A 27,091-nucleotide genomic window follows, 5' to 3' on the forward strand; every position below is an offset into this window, starting at 1 on the left:
GGGGGCTCCTATACAAACGAAATACACATTTCCTTATAACTCGAGAGCTAATCCAGCGAATTGAACCAAATTTGGCATATGTGTGTTTTCGGAGACAATTTTTTTTTCAATGATGAATTGGGACCCCTCCCCACTTTAGGAGGGGGGGTCCTATACAAACGAAATACAAATTTCCTCATAACTCGAAAACTAATCCAGCAAATGGAACCAAATTTGGCGTGTAGGTGTTTTTGGAGGCAAGAATTTTTTCTGTGATGAATTAGGACCTCTTCCCACATTAGAAGGGGGGGCTCCAATACAAATGAAATACAAATTTCCCCATAACTCGAGAACTAATCAAGCAAATGGAACCAAATTTGGCATGTGAAGGTTTTCGAGAGCAAGAAAATTTTCTATGGTGAATTAGGACCCCTCCCCACTTTAAGAGGAGGGGCTCCTGTACAAATGAAATACAAATTTCCTCATAACTCGAGAACTAATCAAGCGAATTGAACCAAATTTGGCATGTGTGTTTTTGGAGACAATTTTTTTTTCCCCCCCCACTTTAGGAGGGGGGGGTCCTATACAAACGAAATACAAATTTCCTCATAACTCGAAAACTAATCCAGCAAATGGAACCAAATTTGGCGTGTAGGTGTTTTTGGAGGCAAGAATTTTTTCTGTGATGAATTAGGACCTCTTCCCACATTAGAAGGGGGGGCTCCAATACAAATGAAATACAAATTTCCCCATAACTCGAGAACTAATCAAGCAAATGGAACCATATTTGGCATGTGAGTTTTAGATGGCAGAATTTTTTTTCTGTGGTGTATTACGACCCCTTTCCCTTTTAAGAGGGTGGGCTCCCATACAAATGAAATACAAATTTCCTTATAATTTGAGTACTAATCAAGCAAATGGAACCAAATTTAGCATGTAGGAGATTTTTGAGTCTTGAATTTATTTTATGATAGCTAGAGACCTCTCACCCCTGTGGTAGGGGGATATGGACTCTCATACAAATAAAACAGAAATTTTTGCGAAACTCAAAAACTAATCGAACTCGAGAAATTCGAGACTCTTCCATAAAACATTAATCAATAACAAGACCACAAAAACTATCTATAGTAACACTAGATCATTCAGGACGAGCCGGTCGCGAGTGTTGCCGGTGACTCGCCGTCGGAAGCGCCGCCCACTGGGGGGCTTGCAAAACTCGAGATAGTGACAAAGATCATCCGAGATTCATGATTTATGTACAACACAGGTTAATTTGTGGCAATACGAAGTTTGTCGGGTCAGCTAGTATACAGATAAATTTGTATAATATTTCAAAGGAATCAAAAAATGTCTTCCTTTTATTTGTAATTTGTTATTTTGAGTTAATAGCGGGGTCGCATTCTGGGGTTTGGTTTAAGTTAGAAACTGGCCGTTTTCCTGGATGTATTCGGAACGTTCCTAGAACGATTCCGGCTGTGGCCAATGTAATCCTGGACACTTTATATGACGACAAATGAACTACTTTTGCAATTTTGAGTACTTTAAGATGTCACATGTTGTATTTCAGTTCAGCTCAGAAACTGATCCTCGATCCGGAACATTCCCTGACGTGTTCAGATAAAGCCGATGATGTCTTGAACATTTTATACGACTACCAATGGTCTAGTTATGCAATTTCGAGAACTTGGAGGTGTCGCATGGCGGGTTTATTATGATTAAAGGTGCTTCTATGTTCAAGTTTCATATATTCCGGACCTTGTTCCGGACATATCTTCCGAACCGTACATCCGATCCAAATTCTGTTCAATAGAATTCTTCTAGTCCACAAAACTTTACGTTTGGTAGTTATTCAGTCAAATCGGTTCAGACATTTCCTAAAAACAGATGTTTATTGCTATATTTTCTCTACTGAGACTGGTATGCGTTTATTTGTAACTTGTGACTGACATAGTTTGATATTTATTTCAAAATTTTGGGAACAAACATAACATTACTGTTTGAAATATTGAAAGAATGAACAATTTATAGATGATTCCCAGGCTTACTTCAAAAGTGGTGAAATATCACATGGGACTGTTATGCGTCTATGGGTAGTAGCAAAGCAAAGCCTAGGTGCTACATTCCGTTATCGAAACTTGACCTTCTGTTTTTTTACGACAGACTTCGCAGCCAGCTGTTAGAGTACAGGACAATTGCAGGGCCAGTTGCTACGATCCTATTGACTCCAACAGCCTCTCCCAGCCGAGATTCGAACATACGACGACTGGCTTATTAGGCCAGCGTCATACCTGGAAGCCAACTGGGAGGCTTTTATGGATAGTAATGGTAGTTATCATCAACACATATGCATGTGTATGTAATATACTGATACATTTTTAGAATATTTGAAATCAATCAAAAAATCGTGTGCAAAGTTCTTGGACAGGAATAATATTTAAGGGGGGATCCTCACTGGAAAGTCGAAACACTTGTTTGTTATGCATGTTCAGGAGCCTTTACCTTCAGAAATGTTAGCCCAAAGTATTTTTCGGTACGTGGTCTCATTGAGGATTTGAAATAAAATTGCGGGATCATTTGAAGGGAAGTGCAGTCCTGCACAATAGTTTAAACGCGCTCTCCTCGAAACCATATGTTTTCAACGGCAGTGCGTGTATCTCAGTATCTAGACGATCGTTTTGGCTGATTTTTTTTGACGTGTAAAAATTAATTATCTAAATTGTGACGTAGCCGCTTTTCGATAACTCAATTTTTTAATTTCCGCTAAATTTTCAAAAAAAAAAAAATCGTTACACTTCGCAACCAGTAAGAGGTAGATAGTTACTATGTACAGCAAAGTTGCTTATTTTACTGTGTTCTACAACTTTTGTGGAGACACTGTACCTTTTTGGACGCATTTAAAAAAAAACAAAAATTTGCAACACCCTAATAGGTAGATTTACGGTCACCCTAATAGTGTAGAAAGTTGCGCCATATTTTTTAAATAAACTCTTCCGCCTGGAAAATTAGGCATTTTTACGCTAGAGCACATGATCGCATTTTTTTCTATTTGGTTCAGTAAAGTTTGCTAAAATAATTTCATCAATGTTTTTCAAATAGCCTTACCAATTTCAATTCTAATAACCTTTAGCAGATATGTTCGCAGCGTTAAGGTCTCTTGTTTGATACTAAGATAATTGAAATCTGATTAATTATCTGGTTAAAATCGTTATGACAAATTGCAAATTTTATTATGCTGTACACGATTGCTTATAACTTTCCAACTAAACATCCATTCAAAAAACAAATCAATAGTGATCTATGTAGGCTATGAGGCCTACCAAATGAGACTAATAGCGCATAAATCGGTTTGGCCATCTCTGAGAAACGTTCGACTAATTGACACCTTGAAAAAGCACATTTTTAAGCATAACTTTTGAACAGCTTGATTGTTTTCGAAAAAACCCTCCCAAAAAAATTTGCAGTAGCAAGAGCCATCATTTGATACTAAAACTGTTGAAATCGGTTGAGCGGTTCCGGAGAAAATCATGCCACGTAATTTTTAATAACTTTTAAACAAAATGTCGGACAGCAAAACAATTCAATAGTGATCTACAAGGTGATAACACCTTTAAAATAAGCGTAATAGCAAACAAATCGGTTCAGCCATCTCCGAGAAACACACATACACACACACACACACACACACACACACACACACACACACACACACACACACACACACACACACACACACACACACACACACACACACACACACACACACACACACACACACACACACACACACACACACACACACACACACACACACACACACACACACACACACACACACACACACACACACACACACACACACACACACACACACACACACACACACACACACACACACACACACACACACACACACACACACACACACACACACACACACACACACACACACACACACACACACACACACACACACACACACACACACACACACACACACACACACACACACACACACACACACACACACACACACACACACACACACACACACACACACACACACACACACACACACACACACACACACACACGTCGTTAAGTTGTAAAGTAATACCTTGTGAGTTGTGGAATACAGTACCACCTCGCTAATCCGACAAATTCATAGCCGGATTAACGAATTTTGACTCGATAATCCGGCAGTCAAACTAATGTCAGTGGGGTTTTGAAATGTCGTGTTGTTTACATCCAGACGTGCACAACTCTGGAAATTTCCGAAAAAATTGTCACAAATATGTAATAAATTTGTGTTGTACTGAAAAATGCTCAATTTAGTCTATGAAATACGAACTATCGAGTCGTCGGATTATTGGGTGTCGGACTAGCGGTTTGTTGGATTTAACTGTTACAGTTGGAAAATTTAAACAGTATGCCATAGAAACCTCCCAGCTGGCTTCGAGGTATGACGCTGGCCTAATAAGCGAGTCATCGAATGTTCGAATCTCGATTGGGAGAGGCTGTTAGAGTCAGTAGGATCGTAGCAACTGGCCCTGCAATTTTCCTGCACTCTAACAGCTGGCTGCGCAGACTGTCGTATAAAAAGAGAGAAGGGCAAGTTTCGATAACGAAATGTAACACCTAGGCTTTGCTTTGTCATAGAAACCATTCACAACTTTCGGCCTACTCCATTGTTGGGTAAATATATGCTGTCCTTACTCACTACCGCTCGTTCGGACTCAACTAAGGGATAACTCCTACTAGTCAGTAAACCTAGAAAAACGCATGCATCTAAATAGAGGTGATTTCTGCGGGGGGCTGCCCCCCGCAGCGGCCGGCGCTTCCGACGGCGGGTCGCCGGCAAACACTCGCGGCCTACGGCCGTCTCGCCCTGAATCATCTAGGAAACGTTTGCTACTAAAATAGATGCCACATCTTGTAACGAGCGTAACTCATTTGCGAAAAAAGAAGTGTAATTTACTTACTCGTTACGGATTACTCGTTAAATATTTTTCTGGATATTGTTTCTTTGCCAATAGCTTTCTTGTAAATAGTAGTTTCTGGGAATAGGTTTTCTGGAATTTAGTACTTTCTGGGCATTGGTTTTCTGGAGAATTCTTTCTGGGGAATATCCTTCGGACCGCACAGAACAGCTTAAGCGACTGCATTTCGACCAACTTTTTCGAGTTTCAAATGTCAGAGACCAACAAAACCAGCAGCGTATGACGCGAGCAGTTCGTCGAATTAATCGCGTCAACTCGGAGACGCCGTCGCTGGATGAAATTGAAGCAGTCATCAAGAGTATGAAATCGAATAGAGCACCTGGGATAGATTTATGTATTTCAGCCGGAATGCTCGAAGCTGACCCATCTTTGTCAGCCCAGATGATGCATCAGCTTTTCAGCAGTATATGGGAAACCACAACTTCTCCGGTAGACTGGGACTGGGACATATTGGTCAAAGTCTCTGAAAAAGCAGACCTAACCGAAGCAGGTAATCATCGTAATATCACGTTGCTCTGTATTATTCTGAAAGTACTCTAAAGTAGGTCTAGGTAGTCCTTAATTAGATACAGGAAAAAATCGACGCGTTTTTCCAGCGGTAGCAAGTTGTATTGCGTGAAGGCCGATCTTGTGTAGGCCATATCACAACGCTCCGCATTATATTGAAACAGATCAATGAATTCCAGGTCTATTCTCATTCTTGTGCAAGATGAGGCACAATGGCGTCTTATCCAACCCTATAAGGGTTACTGCTGGTGTGAGCATTGGCGTAGCTAGAGGGGGTGCCTGGGGTACCAGGCCCCCTCCAGAATTTTGCAGGCCCCCTCCAGAAATTTTCCCCATTGTAATAGAAAAACCGGAAAAACATTCAGTGTATATATTCCCACCGCGTTGATGTTCGTTTTGGCTCTCATGAAGCCCGTCTGGTATTTCCCTACAAAACCCTGTGCTATCGCTGACAGCCGGCGTAACTGGATCATAATGAAATTTTTTTCGGAAGGCACCCCCTGGGCACCCTTTTTCGGAAGGCACCCCCTGGGCACCCTCCAGGGAAATTACCTAGCTACGCCAATGGGTGTGAGACAGGGTTGCATTTCGTTAGCAGTAGCGGGACAACCGGCTAAGCAGATGAAAGCGTTTCAATTTCTTAGTAGCCAGACAACGTTTGATATTAATATAACCACACGGATCAGGAAGGCCAGGGGTGCCTTTACAGGTCTGCGAAACACCTGGCGCTCAAACGAGATCACTCTCATACGAAAATCCGTATTTTCAACTCAAACGTTGAGCCCGTATTGCTATACGCCTGCGCAACATGGTGCGTCTCAGATGAGTCATTATGGGTAACCGTCGGGCCGGTAAACGGCTGAATAATGCGTTCCGTCGGTGCCTTGTGAACGTGTAGGCATAAAATAGACCCTACAGTGGTTCATAGCCTCTTATTCAGCAACTCCTATGCCTACCTTCTCGTGGTACCAGCCGGGATATGAGCAACTTTGGTGCAGATCGGATACCCAACCCCGGTGGAAGCCAAGGTCGTATGCTAACAGGAAAGGAGGGCTCTTTTGAGCTTCGTCGGCCCTCCGGCGAAATAGGGGGTGGAGCTGCCGATATCTCAACTTCCAAGGGAGCACTCGTATGTTCAGAGAAGGACATACCATCTACCAAAGCTGCGGCAACACACACGAGCTAGCTGGGTACAGCTTTTTTAGTGATGGGCGAGATGCGGAAACGGGTGATTAGGTGGTGGCCAATTAATCCTCGAATGTGCTGGTTGAGAATCAAGGGCCGATTCTTCAATATAAGCATCATCAACGTGCACAGCCCTCACCTCAGAAGTACCGATGACGACAAGGATGAATTCTACGCACAGTTGGAGAGTGAATACGACCGCTGCCCAAAACATGATATCAAGATCGTCATCGGGGATTTCAATGCTCAGCTCGGCCAGGAGGAGGAATACAACCCGGTGATTGGAAGGTTCAGTGCACACCAGCGGACCAATAAAATGGGCCTAAGACTTATCGACTTTACCGCCTCCAAGATATTGGCCGTACGTAGTACCTTTTTCCAGCACAGAATCCATCACAAGTACACCTGGAGGTCACCAAATCAGACAGAATCACAGACCGATCACGTTTTGATCAACAGTCGGCACTTCTCAGACATTATCGACGTTAGATCCTATCGAAGCGCTAACGTTGACTCGGACCACTACCTAGTGATGGTTAAGAAGCGCCCAACACTCTCCGTTGTAAACAACATTCGGTACCGACGAAAGCCTCGGTTAGATCTCGCGCGGCTGAAGCAGCCAGACGTCGCCGCAAACTACGCGTGTTCTCTCGAAGCTGCGCTGCCGGAAAAGGACGAGCTAGACGAAGCCCCTCTCGAGGACTGTTGAAACACTATCAAAACAGCCATCAGCAGTGTAGCGGATAGCTCCATCTAGCATGTGACCCGGAATCAGCGAAATGATTGGTTTGGCGATGAATGTAGGAGTGTGATGGATCAGGAGAACGCTACGCGGGCGTCCAACACGCGCAGTGCCACACGTCAGAACGTGGAAAGACACAAACAGAAGAAGATGCAGCGAAACCAAATCTTTCGGGAGAAAAAGCGCTACCTGGAAGTGCAGGAATATGCAGAATTGGAGCGGCTGCATCGTTCTCAGGAAACGCGAAAGTTCTACCAGAAACTGAACGGATCTCGCAAAGGCTTTGTGCCGCGAGCCGAAATGTGTCGGGATAAGACTGGCAGTATTCTGACGGACGATCGTGAGGTGACCGATAGGCGGAAGCAGCACTTCGACGAACACCTGAATGGCGCCCAGGCGGAGAACCATGGCAGCGGGGAAAGCGATTTCGACGGTGCAACAAACGGGGAATAGGTGCCAGTCTCAACGACAGGCGAAGTTAAGGAGGCCATCATGCAGCTAAATAACAAGTCAGCTGGAAAAGATGGCATCGGAGCGGAGCTTATTAAAATGAGACCAGAAAAGCTGCCTGTTTGTCTACACCGACTAATTGTTAAAATTTGGGTTACGGAACAGCTACCGGAAAAGTGTAAAAATGGGGTATCTGCCCGATCTATAAAAAGGGCGACAAGTTGGACTGTGAGAACTATCGAGCGATCACCGTTCTCAATGCCGCCTATAAAGTGCTGTCTCAAATCATTTTTTGCCGTCTATCACCAATTGCGAATAGATTTGTGGGAACTTATCAAGTCGGCTTCGTCTACAACGGATCAAATATTTACACTGCGGCAAATCCTCCAAAAGGGCCGTGAATACAGCATATGATACCATCGACCGGAACGAGCTATGGAAAATCATGGACGAGAACAGCTTCCTCAGGAAGCTTATTAAACTGCTTAAATCTGCGATGAATGGTACACAGTGCTGTGTTCGGATTTCGGGTGGATTGTCAAGTTCATTCGAATCACACAGAGGGCTTCGTCAAGGTGATGGTCTTTCATGTCTGCTGTTCAACATAGCGCTACAATACGATATCAACACGCGGGGCACGATATTTAACAAATCTAGTCAATTCGTCTGCTTTGCCGATGACATGGATATTATCGGCAGAACATCTGTGGCGGTGGCTGAACAGTACACTAGACTAAAGCGCGAAGCAGAAAAGATTGGGTTAAAGGTAAATACGTCTAAAACAAAGTACATGCTGGCCAGCGGAACCGAGGCCGAACGACACCGCTTGGGCAGTAGTATATTGATCGACGGCGATGAGTTTGAGGTAGTCGATGAATTTGTCTACCTTGGCTCACTGGTAACGGCGGACAATGATACCAGCCGTGAAATTCGGAGGCGTATTATCAGCGGAAGTCGTGCTTACTATGGGCTCCACAAGCAATTGCGGTCGAGCAGACTAAGTCCCTGTACAAAGTGCACCCTGTACAAGACACTTATTAGACCGGTTCTTCTCTACGGGCATGAAACAAGGACAATGCTCGAGGAGGACCTGCGAGTGCTCGGAGTTTTCGTACGACGAGTGCTAAGAACGATCTTCGGCGGCGTACAGGAGAACGGAGTATGGAGGCGGAGGATGAACCAGGAACTCGCACAGCTCTATGGCGAACCCAGTATCCAGAAGGTGGCTAAAGCTGGACGGATACGATGGGCAGGGCATGTTGCAAGAATGCCGGACAACTACCCTGCAAAGATGGCGTTCGCCTCAAATCCGGTAGGAACAACACGACCAGGAGCGCAGCGACAACAGGCTTTGTCTTAGGACGGCAAGCCACCTAACAGTAGAATACGAAACCTAAAATTAAATAAAAAGAAGAAAACTTATCCAATTTAATTCTACTAGGTATGTATATTTTATTCACGACAGATACGTATTTCGCCTACGACTTGCAGGCTTCCTCAGTGTCAGTTCGAAAACAGATACTGAGGAAGCCTGCAAGTCGTAGGCGAAGTACGTATCTGTCGTTAATAAAATATACATAGTAGTATTAAATTGGATAAGTTTTCTTCTTTTTATTTAATTTTACTTCTCCTTTTCTGTCAAGATGGTGACTTTTACAGGATTTGAACCTCATGAGGTATATTCCCTGTGTGCTAATACGTAAAATTACATTTCTATGTGTACAAAAATGCCGTTTACAGTAAAGATACATCACTATTCGTGGCAGTCATAACAGTTTGCAGGGCATTTTCAATATACAACAGTGACGGCCAAACTGTGGCCCTGCGGCTCTTGACTTTTGTCCTTGCGGCCCACGGACTGGTTTGATGGATGGTAGAAGGGGGAACTATAGGTTGATTTTATTAATGTTAGAAGTCATTTCGGGCCGCGAATCTATTGAGAAGGTCTGATTTAGCCCGCATTATGCTTATACCGTGGCCACCACTAATACACAACGTTCGCTTTCGGATATGAATATTGTAGGATCTGTAACGACATATAGTAACTAACAAGTCACAATTTACTTTGTAGAAAAAGAAATGAATCGTAATAGGCGAGAATAAATCTTGTTCAGTTTTTAAATACCACGCTGGAATCCAGTGGTATTTTTGCCTTTGGACCGTTTAACTGACAAAAAGAACGGAAAAAAAACTTTTGTTCCATGTTTTTCATATTTTAAAGAAAAAAAAGTGTAGTGCACGGTAATTATTTTAAAAATTGTGATAGTGATAACTGAAAGTTGTTTTTTTTTCGAGCATTACTTTAAACATTTAGTTTAAAAAAATGGATGGATGGGAGTAAGTAAATTATTTATTTATGAGCGAGCACTAAATGAAAAAATTAGAGACGTTAGAATCATTTTTAAAACGTGCTGTACGTTGAGCAGAATATTTTCCACTTGTTATTTCTATGAGTTACCGTTGTCACGGCAACGCTCGGTGAGCGCTAGGTGAGTAGATATTTGGCAACATTTACAAAAAAGATATGTGAGTAATGCCTCATCTACCCTATCAAAATTATTAATTTGTTTCATGTTATTATAAGTTTACTTGGGTTAAAAATCAGTTTAATCATTTGCCACCTGTTCTTGATAAAAACGCAATTAAAATAGCGTTTTTCGCTCCTCAGATATTATTTACTTTAAAAATGATGCATAGTGGTATTTTGTGTTTTAAAATGATCGGCAAACGGATCTGTGTGATGAATAATTCATTACAATTATTGTGACTTTATGGTAAATAAGAAATTTTTGAACTATCAAAATAATTTTTACGGTAATTTTTCGCTCGAGTTTTGAAAAATCCGTTAGCTCGCTTACTATACTTTGTAAATCGATTCATATGAGTAGTTCTGCTATCATCCCATTCTTAATTTGTTTTAGCTGAAAGCTCTACGCAGTGTAGCGCTTAATTTATGCACCCCCAGCCAGAAGAAGCTCACATTCTTAAAATATAATTTTACCGGTTTGTACATTCTTTCCAAGACAGCTTCTTTCGGAGCATGAACTAAAATTATGCTACGCAAATGTCCATCATAACCAAAAGTTAACGCCCGCAAGGAGCAGTATCAGGAATACATTTTGTAATAAAAATCATTTTTATTAACCCAAATGTCAGAAACAGCTAAAAATCCAACTTACCCATTCCGGTGCTCGCACAACTCAAACCCGCCGTCGCCGCTTTCGTTTTCCCAGTTTCCTCATCACCCAGCTCCGGTGGTAGATGAAGCTTCTCGATAACGAACTTTCGTCGACGCAGTTTGAAGGCTAAATCGCGTGTTTCCGGCACAAACGGTGCCAAACTGTTCAGCGCGGAAAGTCGTACGATGTCCAATAGTCCGTGGTACTCCTTGAAGACCGGATTGGTTTCCTTGTCCGAACCGGCGAACGATTCTAGTGCGATACAAAAATCGGTTTGGTCCAGCAGACGCACCGTTCGGTGGTTGTCTGCTAGGTGTTGGAAAAGATACACCGGAAGCGTTATCAAACAGCAGCTTAGTGAGTTGCGGACGAACGATTTCAGGATCGTTAGAAATTTGATTGCGTCCGTGAAGAAGTTCTGGTCGTACCACAGCGGAGAACCAAGCGAGTTGATGCAGATGCGAAGGAGGTTTTTCTCCTTCGGTTCTGCACTGGTGGGGTTGAACTGAGGTTCACTGGATTTTCGGTGAATGGCATCGAGAAGGCTCTTGTAGTGTGGGTTTGTAAACATCTCGGAAGGTTGAGCGTTAGAACCATCCCAATAGGTAACATCGTGTTTTGCTAACTCATGTTCGGAAATTTGTTTGGACAGGTCAAAAAAGTGACCGATTTGTGCGCTCGGTTTTTGCTCCAGATCTACCACCGAAAGTTGGTTGTAGCGAAAAGCTATTCGCATGTCTTCTGGAGCTTGAGTCACGTTTTTGTTTTCCGAAGGGGTGTTCTCCACGGGAACGGGAAGTTTCTTTATCTACAATTTATGGTTCTAGGTGAGAAAATTTTAACATTTGCTTGTAGGCAGAACTTACCAGTTCAGCAGGATCTTCTTCTAGACTGGCAACGAATGTTGAGTGATTGTTAGCTAACCCTTCAGCCAAAAAATATTTGGCTAGTACTCGGGAGTAATTCACGTATTTGTCTTCCTCTGAAAAATATAATTGTTTAATTTGGAATAAGTTACAGAAAGGAATGGAATAAGAATCGTGACAAGCATTCGAGCAATGAAATGTCTTCAAACATAATTTCAAACTATTATGAAGAAATCGCCATCAAACTACAGAAATAAAAATAACGAATGTTTCAACACTAACCGATTGCAATTACCGATCCGATTGGAAATCCACCGCCAAAGATGTGATCCAGTGATGGATTGCCACATGAAGTAATCGGTTGCCCACTGTGCAGCGAAGCACGGGTTCCTTTGATGGAAACTGCTCCTCGGCGCTTAACAAAACTAGACATTTTTGAAGATTTCCTAAAACAAATAAAATTTAGAATCAAATTAGAAATAACTATCAAACAGGTGAGCGTGAGAAATAATTGATCCTACCCGAATATGTAGCATAAACACGATAAACACCGCTACTCAATGCGCTTTCTTGTTTGTTTTGTTTTTTTCGTTTTTTTGGACTGATGCGAAATACATAATTTTTGACAGTTCTCATCCAAGCAGGCAGCGTTACGCATAATGGGCATAGGCCATGTAACGAGTTCGCGTTATCCGACAGGTTCGTGTTCGTGCTAGACTAGTTTCGTGAGTTTTATAGCGAATTCACGCATTAATAACGCATAATTTGGTTTCGTGTTAATTCGAGTTGTGTTAAGCATCGAAAAATGCAATATGGGTTAAAATTCTGCTTTACAATAGGAACTTTGATATTAAACAAAATGAGTTCTGGGTTATCTATAGGTTTATCCATAAATGGTTAGTGTCTTGGCTACGTATAAATATATCGTGTGTTTTAAGAGCTTGCATGCAACCGGCACGTTGCATACAATCGTACAGGGTGAGCTTACCGATAATCCCCCTTTTCTGCCTTTGTAAATACAATAATTTAAAGAATCTGACTAAAGAAACTGACTAAAGAAGTGACAGGTAACTCATTTCCGTTTCGTCGTAACCAAGTGCGCATGAATCTCGATGAAACCTTCTGAATCTTTTGCTCGAAAACTTGCGGAGTATCAGTCGATGAACGCGGCTGAAAATAATGACTGCAAGCAAACGGCAACAAATATCATCGTATCATCACGAAATCGATCCGTGCTGCCTAATGAAAACACCAGGCAATTAAATTTGTATCGTACAGTTCATAAAATCGCCTAAATGTTGAACTCGAAAAAATATTGTTCGAACTTTTCCCAGCAACTTTGAACAGAGTCACGCACAACAATCATCGTTGAGCAAACCAGGTTTAATGATGACAGGAGGCCGCGAGTGACTGAGCTCCAGTGTCTTTTCTTTAGTCAGTTTTTTTAAATCTGACTAAAGAATTGACAGGTAACTCATTTTCAGTTCGTCGAAACCAAGTGCGCATGAATCTCGATGAAACCTTCTGAATCTTTTGCTCGAAAACTTGCGGAGTATCAGTCGATGAACGCGACTGAAAATAATGATTGCAAGCAAACGGCAACAAATATCATCGTATCATCACGAAATCGAGCCGTGCTGCCTAACGAAAACACCAGGCAATCAAATTTGTATCGTACAGTTCATAAAATCGCCTAAATGTTGAACTCGAAAAAATATTGTTCGAACTTTTCCTAGCAACTTTGAACAGAGTCACGCACAACAATCATCGTTGAGCACATCAGGTTTAATGATGATAGGAGGCCGCGAGTGACTGAGCTCCAGTGTCTTTTCTTTAGTCAGATTCTTTTCAATAATTGTATGTCATTGAGGTCATTACTTTGTTTTTTTTTCATTGTCGTCAATCAATGTTGTAGACTTTTGAAATAACATTTTTACCTTTGTTATACTATAACAAAGGTTTAGGAATTGGTCGAAAAACACGAAATTGATCCGAGGCCCGGAGGGCCGAGTCACATATACCAATCGACAGGGTTCGACGAACTGAGCAATGTCTGTGTGTGTGTGTGTGTGTGTGTGTGTGTGTGTGTGTGTGTGTGTGTGTGTGTGTGTGTGTGTGTGTGTGTGTGTGTGTGTGTGTGTGTGTGTGTGTGTGTGTGTGTGTGTGTGTGTGTGTGTGTGTGTGTGTGTGTGTGTGTGTGTGTGTGTGTGTGTGTGTGTGTGTGTGTGTGTGTGTGTGTGTGTGTGTGTGTGTGTGTGTGTGTGTGTGTGTGTGTGTGTGTGTGTGTGTGTGTGTGTGTGTGTGTGTGTGTGTGTGTGTGTGTGTGTGTGTGTGTGTGTGTGTGTGTGTGTGTGTGTGTGTGTGTGTGTGTGTGTGTGTGTGTGTGTGTGTGTGTGTGTGTGTGTGTGTGTGTGTGTGTGTGTGTGTGTGTGTGTGTGTGTGTGTGTGTGTGTGTGTGTGTGTGTGTGTGTGTGTGTGTGTGTGTGTGTGTGCGTGTGTGTGTGTGTGTGTGTGTGTGTGTGTGTGTATGTATGTGCGGGGCGCAGCTTTTCTATCGCCTGTTTCTCGAAGATGGCTGAACGGAGTTGTTCGCTATTACTTTTGTTTGAAAGGTATTATTGCCTAGTATATCACTATTGAATTGTTTCATGGTCCGACTTTTCGTTTGAAAGTTATAAGCAAAAATGTGAAAATTACGTGACACGATTTTCTCCGGAACCAAATGACCGATTTCAACGATCTTAGTATCGAATTAAAGCTCTTGTTAAGGCTAAATTTTTCGGATAAATTTTATTGAAAACAAACGAGTAGTTTAAAAGTTATGCTTAAAAAATCTGTTTTGACAAGGCAATAATTATCGCCTGTTTCTTAGAGATGGCTAAACCGATTCAGGCGCTTTTAGTCTCATTTGAAAGGTAACATAGCCTAATAGATCACTATTGATTTGTTTTTTGATTGGACGTTTAATTTGAAAGTTATGAGCAATTGAAAACAACACATTAAAATTTACAATAATTTATAACGATTTCATCTAAGATAGTTTATCTAGTTTGAATTATTTTGGCATCAAATTAGAGGTTTTAATGCTGCAAATATATCTGCAAAATTTCAGAAGAATCGGTTTTGCCGATCAAAAGATATTAACCCTCCAACACTCGCGCCAACTTTTGTAATACGGTTACTCGCGCGCACAATGGCCCAAAGCCAAAAAGACATGCGCACTAGAGTTTTGACTGAGAAAACTTGGTTTTAGGTTTATGAAACCTTCGGAAGAATTTCTTGAAATTGAAAGTTCTATCATCTGGTGCAATTTAAATTTTGATTAATCCCCCTAAAAGTGAAATAAAAAAAAATATTTTTCTTCAGTTTCAATATAACACATTTATGTGTTCTGCAAAGTTTTAGAACATATTATTACAAGAAATTTTGTTGAATACAGTAACCTTCTATCTATTCAGCGAAAATAGAAAAATCTTATTCATTGTATATGAATTTGTAAAATCAGGTTTTTCTATTTTAGCTCTTCTTGTAATTGTTGTATGACTTTTTCGTGTATTACAAAATTGTATAAATAGTAAACATACACAACTTTGATGAATATAGTATACCTCTATGTTTGTTTGTTTAGGTACTGTAAAACTTTGATTAAAAAAATGCCTTAATTTTGACCCCGAATGACTCGACTACCAACAGATACATTTACATTTTATATTTGCTGATAGTTTTGCTGCATACAGATACCATTTTTCCATATGAAAAAACGAGAGAAAATTTCAGGGCCAATCGCGGTACACCTCACATGCTGATTGCTTCGTTTCTGTGATGTCAGTTTATGCTGATCTATTTTCCCACAATTTAAAGTATTAATACATTGAATAATTATGACGTTTTGCTCATAACAAGTGAATTGAAGAATATACGTTAGTTGAACAGCGATTTGTAACTTTATAACAATATGGCATTCAAAAACCTACACGTGTTGTACACAATGCAACAACGTGAGTAACCGTAGGTGAATAAAAATTGATGAAATTTATTCAATTAAACTTGTATGTTAAAGAATAATATTTTCTCTTACAACTTGCTTTTACTTGCACTTACTCAAATTAGTAACAACCAACTTACCCTTACTCAGTAATTTCATGAAAAAAAGGATCAAAATTTACAGGTGCTGCTATTTTGTTCAAATTTTGTAAACTTATTTATTCAATTTCCAAAAATTTTATGAAAACCAACGCACTACGCAACGTTAACCAATGAATGAATTATGTTCCGAAAACGTGTTGATTTCTATCTCGAAGAGCAAGTAAGACCGTATAACAAAGGTTCCTTTCACCACTAGGTGGATTAAATCGGGTTTATCTTATGTACTAGCTTATTATCTTGGGTCACTTGTCACCAATTTCCTAGTAATCTCAAAAGTCGCAAATCACTTTCGACTTGGACGAGCCATCTTGCATCTTGTTCCTGGAGCCCGTAAGCTTACAGAAGAGAACTGTTTTCGGCATCCTTGCGCGAGGTGTCCGGCCTACCGTAACCTACTGAGTTTCGCCAGATGTACGAAAGGAATCTCTCCAAGTAGTGTATGTTGCTCGTGATTCCGACGCCCGCGTCACTCTCCGCTTTTTTCTCTCCTCTGTTGGGTACTCTTACCACTGCGTCCATTATTTTGAACTATTGTGGTGTGCCCTGTTTCATTATTTTACTGTACGCTTCAAGCTTACCCATCACTTATTGAGGAAGTGACAGGCTGGTAGCTGGAGCGAGGCATGTGCCAATCAGGGATGACTAGGTTTATGAACCAAGTATCCTGATCGGCGCCGCCGACCAGATCTCCCCTTTTTGAGATACTGCAGTCTGCGTACTATTTGTGCTCCACGATAGCAGAGCAAGTGTTCCGAGGTTAAATATTATCTTGTACGAAACTGATATTCCGAAGATGATATTTACTCGGATAATGTCCTGTCGCAAGACCGGTAAGCTTGCTGAGATCTCTCTTATTGAGACTCGGCAACTTTTGAGTAACCTAGGGGTGGATACTCGACGTTATATATTCTGTTTATAGTTTGTTTGAGCGATTGTACAGCCATTCTACTGGTCGTAACTGTTCGGCTCTCCTTTTGTTTCAGCCCACCCTCCAGCACACAGTCAAAGATCAGGCAGAGTGAATCCCGACCCGTGAGTAGAGAGTTGGAGCCACATCTTCGTTTGTCGACTCACAACGAGTCGGCGTGTTGAGGACAGACGAGGATCAGGACTGAACCTCTGCTAGCGCATCGTTCAAGTCCTGCTCCTCCCCTACTCTGCTCTCCACTTCATTCTTTGTTTTTCGGCAGAGAGAGCTTGCACGGTAAGAAATCGTCCACTGCATCAGTGACCGGCTTGATGCAGCAAGGGCAAATTGCTGTGGAGGGCGCCCTGGTACTCCACAGGCTCCATTGCGGCGAGAGAATTTATAGAACCCCCTCCACCATTCATCCCTCGGCACGGGTCGCGTCGCACCTTGGATTAGGGGTTTATCCTTTCAAATTTTTACATAATAGCCATGGATAACAGCTATTACAATCATCTTCAGGGGCATTGGACCCTCTGCTGCTGGGAATCAAGAGAACCGTCCTGCAGTCGCAGAAGTTACACTTCAGCCTTCGCATGAGTGCCCCCTTCTCTGTCCGCATACGACCCTAGTTTCCACCGGTAGTCCGATTTCCACTAAGGAACGTATCCCGGATGGTACCACGAGGAGGTCGAACCTCTAAGTGGTTCTGGAGCGCATTATTCAGCCATTTACCATCCACTCTCCGCTTTGAGTTTGTGCTCCACCAAATATCGTCAGCAATATCTTCTGTTCGAACACGGCAAGGGCGAGTACGTTCTCAGTGAGGCGGGTCTCGGCTTCAAGTCTATAAAGGACTATCGGTCTAATAACGGTTTTATACATTGTCGGTTTTGTACGACGTACAACTGTAGCGTATTGCGAAAGGCAAAGACGGCCCGATTTTCTGCTCGAATGCACCGTTGGAACTTCTTACTAGTGTTGTTGTCCGCGGTTACCAGCGATCCTAAGTACACGAACTCAGTTACCACGTCTAGTTTGTCGCCGGCAACGGTTACCGGTTTGTGGGAGGCAAGCGTTTGTTTCATTTGAGCCTCTTCCTTTCATGTATTTGGTCTTCGATGCATTTATTTTTGGCTCAATCCTCCTATACTCCGCTTTCAGTCTGGCGTAGATTGCCTTCACCGTCGCCTGGCTTTCATATAAAAGTCATCTGTAAAACTTAGGAGTTTGCTACCCTTCCGGTGTCAATTTAGCCGGAAAACCGGGCTCGTGCATTATGTGCCATAGCTGATCTCAATCGATTGTATCGTATGCTGCTTTGAAATCAATATAGTTGTGATGTGTGGGTTCATTGTACTCCCGAAATTTCTGCAAGATCTATCGGATGGTAAAAATTTGGTTCCTAGCTGCTGTAGGGAATACGGCAGATGAGTAAATTGACAATTTAAAGTATAAAATACTGATGATTTGCTTTCGATATTTATTTCAGTGTAGATGCAAAGTATGAAGTAACGTGTGCACCCTTATGCGTATACTGCTTTGAGTGGACTGCTTCGTGTTAGATCCGCAGAAGAATAATCCTGAATGTGTTTGTGTGTTTTCTGTTACGGCCAGTTGAAAACCAGTGGAAAGAAGAGAGAAAAGGAAATAGGTTGCGTTGAATTGCTTGGATCAAAAGAGTTCGATCAGACAAAGTTGTTATGAATGTGTGTGTGTGTGTGTGTGTGGTTGAATGCTTGGTCTGCATCTGACGGTCCTAAAAAAAGAAGCTTTCAGTTTATGGACAAACGCGTTGATGAACAGTCGTGTGGTAGACGGTGTAGGAGAGCGCAAAGGACGGTTACTACAGCTGCATGAACCCCCATGAAGCCCTACGAAACTCTGTGCTATCGGTGACAGTCGGCATAACAAGATCTGTGAGAGTACCTTGTAGGCGGCGTTTACCAGCGTTATACCGCGATAGTTGCAGCAGTCGAGCCGATACAGTGTAGACCCGGTGCCAGTTGGTTTTCAGCAACACGATTTCTCGTTTGACTTTTTGTAGATCAGGTGCTGGGACATTACTATCTTCCATGTTACTATCCCTAAGTTAACTTCGGTTCCGCTTCCTTCTGCTACTTCGCCATGGAGGTGTTCATCGAAGAACTTCCACCTGTTGACCACCTGTTAGATTCCCTCCTTCGTCCCTACATATGTGAGTTTTTAGTGTGTAGTCCTTGCGAGTTAATTTCACCTTCTCGTAAGACTTGCGCATGTCATTGGATGGGATTAGCTGCTCTAGTTCTTCGCGATCTCTGTCCTCCTTTTAGCGCTTTTTACTCATCAGGATCGTAGTCAACGGATTCCTTTCTTGTCGGTATTCGACCAAGTTCTCCCTAATGGCAACGCTCAGATAATTTTTTCAAGCAACTCCACTGCTTGTTGGCATTCCCCATCAAACCAATCATTTTGTATACTTCAACACTCTTCACCTAGCGGATTCTCCTATGGCCGAGTATATTCTGCCTCAACCATCTCGAAGTTTAAAGTATCTAACTCCTCGGAAGAAGGCAGTGCCTGGTGGACCAGGTCCCCTCTAGAAAAGAAGTTTGTCAAACATTCTTGTTGATCGGCTGGCTGAAGACTAAGAAAGCCGCTGGTAAGGATCGTCAACCGACGGAGCTTTATAAACAAGGCCGAGAAACGCTGGTCGCGGCTCTACGCTGGGTTATTTCCCATTTGGGAGGAGATTTGGAATTTGGAAGGAAGAGAAGCTACCGGAGGAATGGATGGAACGAGTGGTTTGTCCCATGTATAAAAAGGGTCATCGGCTCGACTACTGATCCTGTTACGCCGGCTGTTTTCTATAGCAAAGGGTTTTGTAAGGAATTACCAGACGGGCGCAGCTACGAACCAGGCTTTTGCCATCTGACAAATCTTGCAACAAACATCTTTATTGATTTCAAAGCAGCATACGATACAGTCGATCGAGACCAGCGATTGATATCATAACGAGGATACGAGTAACTTTACGACGGTAGAGGCAATCGACGCCAGACTGAAAGGCGAGCTTATAAGGATTGGGTTAAAACTAAATGCGTCGAAGACCAACTGCATGCCTAGTTAGCGCCAGGATACGTGGCCCAACAAGCCAGTCGTCGTATTTTCGAATTTCGGCTGAACAGTGTTACAATAGAGTCAGTAGGATCACTGCTCTAGCCCCATAATTATTCTGTACTCTAATAACTGTCGATAAATCTGACGAAAGTCGGCTGTGGTGGGCCGGACACATCTCAAGGCTACCGGACGACATTAGTTATCTTCAAAAACCCCCTCAGCACCAGAAACAAGAGTTTCAACGTGCAGGATGGCTCGCCCAAAGTGAAAAGTGATTTACGACTTCTAAGACGACTGGCGACATGTGGCCCAAGATCGAGTTAACTGGAGACGACTGCTTGAAACAGCATGGTTCTATGCTGCTGACGAAAACGATTTTTAATCTGGACCCTGATAATATGGATGCGTTCACATTAAAAAATGCTCAAGCGTCGCACAATGGACAAAAACGAGCACGTAATCCTATTTTTTTTTAATTTAATCTTGTTACGGTTAGAGTCTTAATCAGTGCTGTTAATATTCATCAGCATAACGTTCAAACTTCTGAATTATCAGTCTACTTTGCATTGAAAATCTGCTTGCTTTGATCAAACGTACATAATAACTAAATGCAGCAAGCATGAACTTCATGCCCGAGAATATAGAATATCAGCGCCCTGTGATATTGTAATAAACTGATATTCACGTTTGAGCAGTGAAAATCAATAAAAAAATTTATGTTGTGATTTAGCATCTATTGCGTTCAGCTGTTGGACATAAGATTTTTCTTTTCATTAACTGCATTTAAAATTGTTTTTTACCTAAAGTGAATATCACCTTCTGGATTTGAAAATCACTTTCTCCTGTTCTATTTTCACGATATATTGAACTTGTATACTATGATGAAAATCACTGTGCAGTTATACATACGAAACTCAGAGGCATAAAAAACAATGCATGCTGAGAAAAAAGATTTTCTGTTTTGTTTGAAATTCGGTGATAATTAAAGGCCCTGGTCTTAATTGTACAATAGGAGGTGCTCGATGAGCTAAAACGAACCAAATAATTAAAATAACATATTATACTTACCTGCTACCAAGGCCGTGTGGCTCAGCCGTCTGCATCTGGCAACCACGCGGCATCGCACCTCCTAGCTTAGCTACTCGATCGAGTATTACCGAGTGTGGCCACGTGGAGGCGCTAGGTAGGAGCTTGGGCTGGCAAAAGCTATGTTGGTCGCTTTCTCGTTTGCCTTACCCATTTCATACCCTACTCATATAGCTTCCAAATGATGTCAAAATATCAGATGAATCAAATCCCATCCATTTCATACTGTGCGAAATGCAAAAATAGCCCATTTTACCCAATTCACTCCTAACTATATAGTAAAACCTAATTCGGATCTCCATTTTTCGCCGACCGACTAAAAATTGACGCTGGTTTCTGGATAAAACTTGATTAATGGAGATTTTTATACTGAAAAAAGATGCAAGCAGTCAGAAATAGCAGTTTTTGACATAACCCTCAATAATCCTGAATATCTTCGGTGTTCTCTGCCATCCACAAATCCCCAAGTACTTAGATAAACTAGAAAAATTCACCTGTCCAATGCAACTGGTTATATATAAATAGGTATGTCTTTTTTTGTATAAGTTATAATCTTTTAATTCATTCATATCTTATTTACGTAAAAGAAGAATCACCAGTCACTATCTTTCACCAGTCGGATGCAGTTTTCGTGAAGTATAATTAATCATTCACAAAAGTATTTACAGATCATGTTCAGAACTGTTTATCATGTTACACGCCATCAAAACCACAAAAACAACACTTTCTTCTGACTACATTGCGCTCTCGAATTACCACCATATTTACACGGAAATTTTGCAGTAGTCAAAAATCACAACAAACAGAAAACAAACTAAACGGCGCAGGATCAACAAAGCAGTGACAGTGGTTCGTCACGGTTGGCCAACTAAGATTGATTATGTCATTTTCACTTGGCGTTTGGCGGTGCGGAGCCTTTCCTAACACGAGAGGAACGCCTCCCCCGACAGCCTGTGAGTGGTTCCTGTCGGGCACAAATGCCGAATACTTTCCTCCGAAACACGAAGTTTGGCGCCTGGATCTGATTTCCTTTAACTGACTAGCTGTGGCTCACATATGGTACGGAAACCAGGAACGGGATTCCGATCTGCAAGATGCATTCGAAATAAATTACCGAAAATCAATTATTTCGTGTTTTGAAGATACTTTAAGATGGTAAGGAAAATGTTCCTGACGATTGTTGTTTTTTTGTTTGTTCATAGCTTCTGGAAACGGCAGATACTCATTAAAGAACAAATGTGTAACTCTCACTTCATTTAATTTGGGGCAGCCTAAAAAAATGTTTGGGAGTTGAAAAAAAGAGTAATAATGACTTATTTTTTTCACTTAGATGTTTCAAGTTGAGAGATTGTTTTATTATTAGACACATTCATAATTCTTAGAATTTTTTTCGCTGAAAAAAAAATGAATGGTAGGTGCATGATTCATTTAAGAGATAAAGTTATGAATGTAATTTTAAATCGGTTTTAATCAAAAGGTTTGAGGTTGATTTGTAATAAAACCTTCAAATCTCACTTTTACAGATATTAAGTAAGGGTTTTTAAGGAAGCCCAAAAATTACCAATGTCTACCTTTCTAAATAGTTGTGAAACGTTAATATGGATTTAACGTATTGCTTTAACATACGTATTCTTATTTCTACGTTATAATAAAATGCGTAATGTAATAAATACATAATTTCTTTGTTTTGTTAGTGTTAACTAATTGTTAAATTGAAACCCTGTAGGAAAAATATTAGAAATGCCAACTTATAGTGCCCAAACTTCATGTTTTTAGTTCATGCATGGATTTTAGAAGAACATTTGTCGACAGTCCGTCGCAAGCACTCGGTATTATTCTGTTCTGTGTAACCTCAGGATTTATCTCACAAATAATATGGTATGATGAACGTTTTGGTTGACAAACTCGACGATCACATGGGGCAGAACCAGCAGAAGACAGCTCGTTACCAATTATACCCGGCAGCAGGTTTACCCCTACATATGGAACATCAACCTCAACCGGGGCAGAAGATCGCCTTCAACAAGGTGTCAAATTAGAACCACTTAACCAAACCATTACTCTCCGTCGACTTCGGTTCGAATCCCCATCAACGAAGCGGATAATTAGATTTACCAGACAATCTTGCCTACTCGTACGCCCCGTTTACACCCGTTTCGCTCCTATCTATAGGATCCTCATATATCGGTTGTCCGCGAGCTCATCTCGGTTGCAAGCGAGCGATAAATTTTCTCCTGACGAATGATGACACATTTCAGCGAGGCCCACGTCAGCTTTCAAAAGCTGAAACGTGAAAATTAACAATCCTTCTCGCTTCCGGAAGTGACAATTCACACAGTCACAGTCCCAGTCCCAGTACCAGCATATCGCATCGCTTCCGGCTTGGTTCGGCTTCGGCAGGTTTCGTTCGGTTCGGCACACGTGTAAATTCTATTTTCGTTCTGACACATCCTTTGCGATTAACCTATAGAACAAGTGATGGCCAACCGACAGTGCAACCGAAATCAGCCGGCTCAGCGGAATCTGTCGAGCCCCGGAGGCATTTTCTTCTTTTTCTTCCTTTTTGAATTTTCTACTCCAGCAGATTATTACCAGCGGTAGTGACAACGACGATGGTTACGGTTGGAAGAAAAACTTTATTACTACTGGATTTTTCCTTTTTTCTCACCATCACACCATCCGACTAGCCTACAGAAGCTGGCATATCCATCTTCGCAGCTTCGCAGCGAAAGGAAACTGACACCGTGTGGTACAACCAACGCGGCTTGAACAGCAACTTTTGGCTGCGATAGCGTTCACACACCTCTTTCCCATGCGGACACTCTCGGCTGTAAGACGGAAGGTTTCGGAAGACTGCAAAGGACAATGACAAAGTGGAGTGTCCTGCTTAGTCGTCGCCGCCACCGTGATCCGGTGCACCGGGAAAAGCACATGTTGCAGAGCAACCTGATGGGTTGAGTGGAGTGGTTTCGGTGGAATTAACAACTTTGATGATTATGACGATTTGCTATGACCACAAGTTTGTGAATTTATTCATTGAGACTAGACTAGACTAGACTAGCCCTGAAATGACACTGAAGATTCAAATACAAAACATTCATAGTCCTACCACCTTTCCATTTCTTCCACAATGGGAGGTCGGTTGACTGCAAATACGAGGAATTTGTTGAGTATAGAGCAGCAATTTTGTGAGAACTTAATTATAATCAGACAATTTCCCATCAAAAATGTGTCTTGAGAACAATGAGTATATTGATTCAGCAGTTAAAGTAGGATAGTTTTTGAGATATGCATTAAAGTTGAAATTTTGCTTAAAGAAAGAAAGTACATGCACATAAACACAAATTTCTCCGGCTGCGGTGCACCAATTTCAAATCTCTTTTTTCCATATTAAAGAGGAGAAAATTTGCAGTTGATTAGTTGAACTTCATTTTTCTGTAAGAATAATAGTACTGTAGATATTTGAGAATTTGTTCACAACAAAACAAAAAAGAGCCCATTTTTTTGGAATAATTTCAATTTTATCAAAGGTTTTAGACAAGATTAACGGAATTCAAAAACTTCATTTCATGTGCGTCTTAAAGGCCGATAAAAAACAAAGAAATCATGGGGTTAATGATAACAATCGGTTAAAAATTGTAGAAGTTATGACCGTTTTACTGAAACAGTAATATTTGCGCATGATAATTCTTCATAGTTAGAATTGTGAAAATAGTAAGAAAAATGAGCGTAACAAAGCATGAGCTTAAACGTGAAAATAATCCACAGAAACTCTGTTACGCCTGTGGAAACTAAATTTTTACAATCCCGGTTAATTTGTGGAAACTGCGTTTCCATTTGCGTGTCCATTTATATAGATTACTAGCTGACCCGACAAACTTCGTATTGTCACAAATTAAACTGTGTTGTACATAAATCGTGAATCTTGGATGACCTTTGTCACAATCTTGAGTTTTGCAAGTTTCTGGGGAGTTCATGGATGTTTTAATATACAAATTTTCCTCACAGTAAAGTAGAAAACAACTCTTCCCATTGCTTAGACTGATAAAATAAAGCGGATAGCATTTAAATATTCGCCATCATTACAAACCATTTCGCCGAATACCATTTTGCGGAACACCAATTCTCGGTTGACCATAACGCGGAATATAGAATTTCGCAGAATGCCATTTCGCGAAAAACCTTACGCGGCATGTACCATTTCATGGAAAATCTTTTCATAGAAAGTACCATTTCGCAGGGGTGACCCAACTCAAGGAAAGTAATAGAGGTCAGTAGATCTAGGAAAATAAATAAACCTAGATAGAGGTGATCTCATCGGGGGGCTGTCTCCCCGCAGTGGCCGGCTGTCTCGCGCTGAATTATCTAATGTTACTATTGATAGTTTTTGGTGCTCTTGCAATTGATTAATGTTTTATGAAAAAGTCTCAAATTTCTCGATAAGTTCGATTAGTTTTTGCGTTACGCAAAATTTTTTGTTTTATTTGTATGATAGTCCTTATCCCCCTACCATAGGGGTGAGGGGTGCCCACCCTCTTAAAGGGGAGATGGGCCATAACTCGCTTTCTAAAGAAGATAGGGGTCTCAATTCACCATAGAAAAAAATCTTGCCTCCAAAACCACTTACATGTCAAATTTGGTTCCATTTGCTTGATTAATTCTCGAGTTATGAGGAAATTTGTTTTTCTTTTGTATAGGAGCCCCCCCCCTCCTAAAGTAGGGAGGGGTCCCAATTCATCATAGAAAAAAATTTTGTCTCCAAAACCACCCACGTGCCAAATTTTGTTCCATTTGCTTGATTACTTCTCGAGTTATGAGGAAATTTGTATTTCTTCGGTAAATTTGTATTTCTTCGGTTCCCCCCTCTTAAAATGGGGAGGGGTCCTAATTCACTATAGAAAATATTCTTGCCCTCGAAAACCTTCACATGCCAAATTTGCTTCCATTTGCTTGATTAGTTCTCGAGTTATGAGGAAATTTGTATGGAAGCCCCCCCCTCTTAAAGGGGATAGGAGTTATAATTCCCCTTATAAAGAGGGGAGGGGTCTCAATTTACCATAGAATAATTCTTGTCACCGAAAACACCCACATGCCAAATTTTGTTCTATTTGCTTGATTAGTTCTCGAGTTATGCAGAAATTTGTGTTTCATTTGTATGGGAGCCCCCCCCTCTTAGTGGGGTCTTAGTCTCTAACCATCACTAAAACCTTTCCTGGCCCCAAAAACCTCTACATGCAAATTTTCACGCCGATTGGTTCAGTAGTTTTCGATTCTATAAGGAACATACGGACAGACAGACAGACAGAAATCCTTTTTTATAGGTATAGATGACAAGCAGTTCGATAAATGTTATGCCAATTAAGACAATGCTGGTCAGTGTTTGGATATAAAGAGGCTATTCGAAGTTACTGTTTGGATGTAAAGGGGCTATTGGTGAGCACTATGACCCAGCTGACTAGCGTTTGTTCATAGGCAGCATTAAGCAGAGTTTGAAGATTGTATTTAGGATACCGCCTCTAGTTTCGGAAAATCTAAAGCAGAAGTTGGCGCTAGTGTTTCATCATGCGTCATGTGTGAAAATATGCTTGAAACTGTCATTGTTTCCCTGTTGAATACAACAAATGTCGTTGCTTGGTAACGCATATTGTACATATTGAAAACAACCCAATTTAGCACAACAAAAATTTACTCAGCTTGGCAACAGCACTTTCTCTTTCATCTCTGTTTCTTTTGTGTTTTCCGTTAAAGGCGGTATAACCTTTGACATTTGAACCAACAAATAGTTGGTAAATATTGTTTTTGTTTATCGCGTCCATGTCACGAAATTCAATTTCTTTGAATTGAAATGTCGCAAAAATATTCAGCTCCCGGCTCTCGCACGGTATCAAAATCACCATCCCGGGCTCACGGAAGAATGATAGTAAGATGCAATGGAGAGGTATAGGAAA

The 27,091-nt window shown here is 41.3% G+C and overlaps 1 protein-coding gene across 1 annotated transcript; it reads right to left on the reverse strand.

Moving 5' to 3' along the window:
* Window positions 1-11,010: 11,010 nt before the first annotated feature.
* On the reverse strand, window positions 11,011-12,470 carry LOC128737457 (elongator complex protein 4). Its single transcript, XM_053832094.1, has 4 exons — window positions 12,427-12,470; window positions 12,188-12,351; window positions 11,906-12,021; window positions 11,011-11,847 (listed from the first exon to the last, which is right to left on the reverse strand). Exons 2-4 carry the CDS (start codon window positions 12,336-12,338, stop codon window positions 11,023-11,025), a joined length of 1,092 nt encoding a protein of 363 aa, XP_053688069.1. The 5' UTR covers window positions 12,339-12,351; window positions 12,427-12,470; the 3' UTR covers window positions 11,011-11,022.
* Window positions 12,471-27,091: the final 14,621 nt, after the last annotated feature.

This window comes from Sabethes cyaneus, chromosome 2, assembly GCF_943734655.1.
Source record: "Sabethes cyaneus chromosome 2, idSabCyanKW18_F2, whole genome shotgun sequence".
NCBI lineage: Eukaryota > Metazoa > Arthropoda > Insecta > Diptera > Culicidae > Sabethes > Sabethes cyaneus.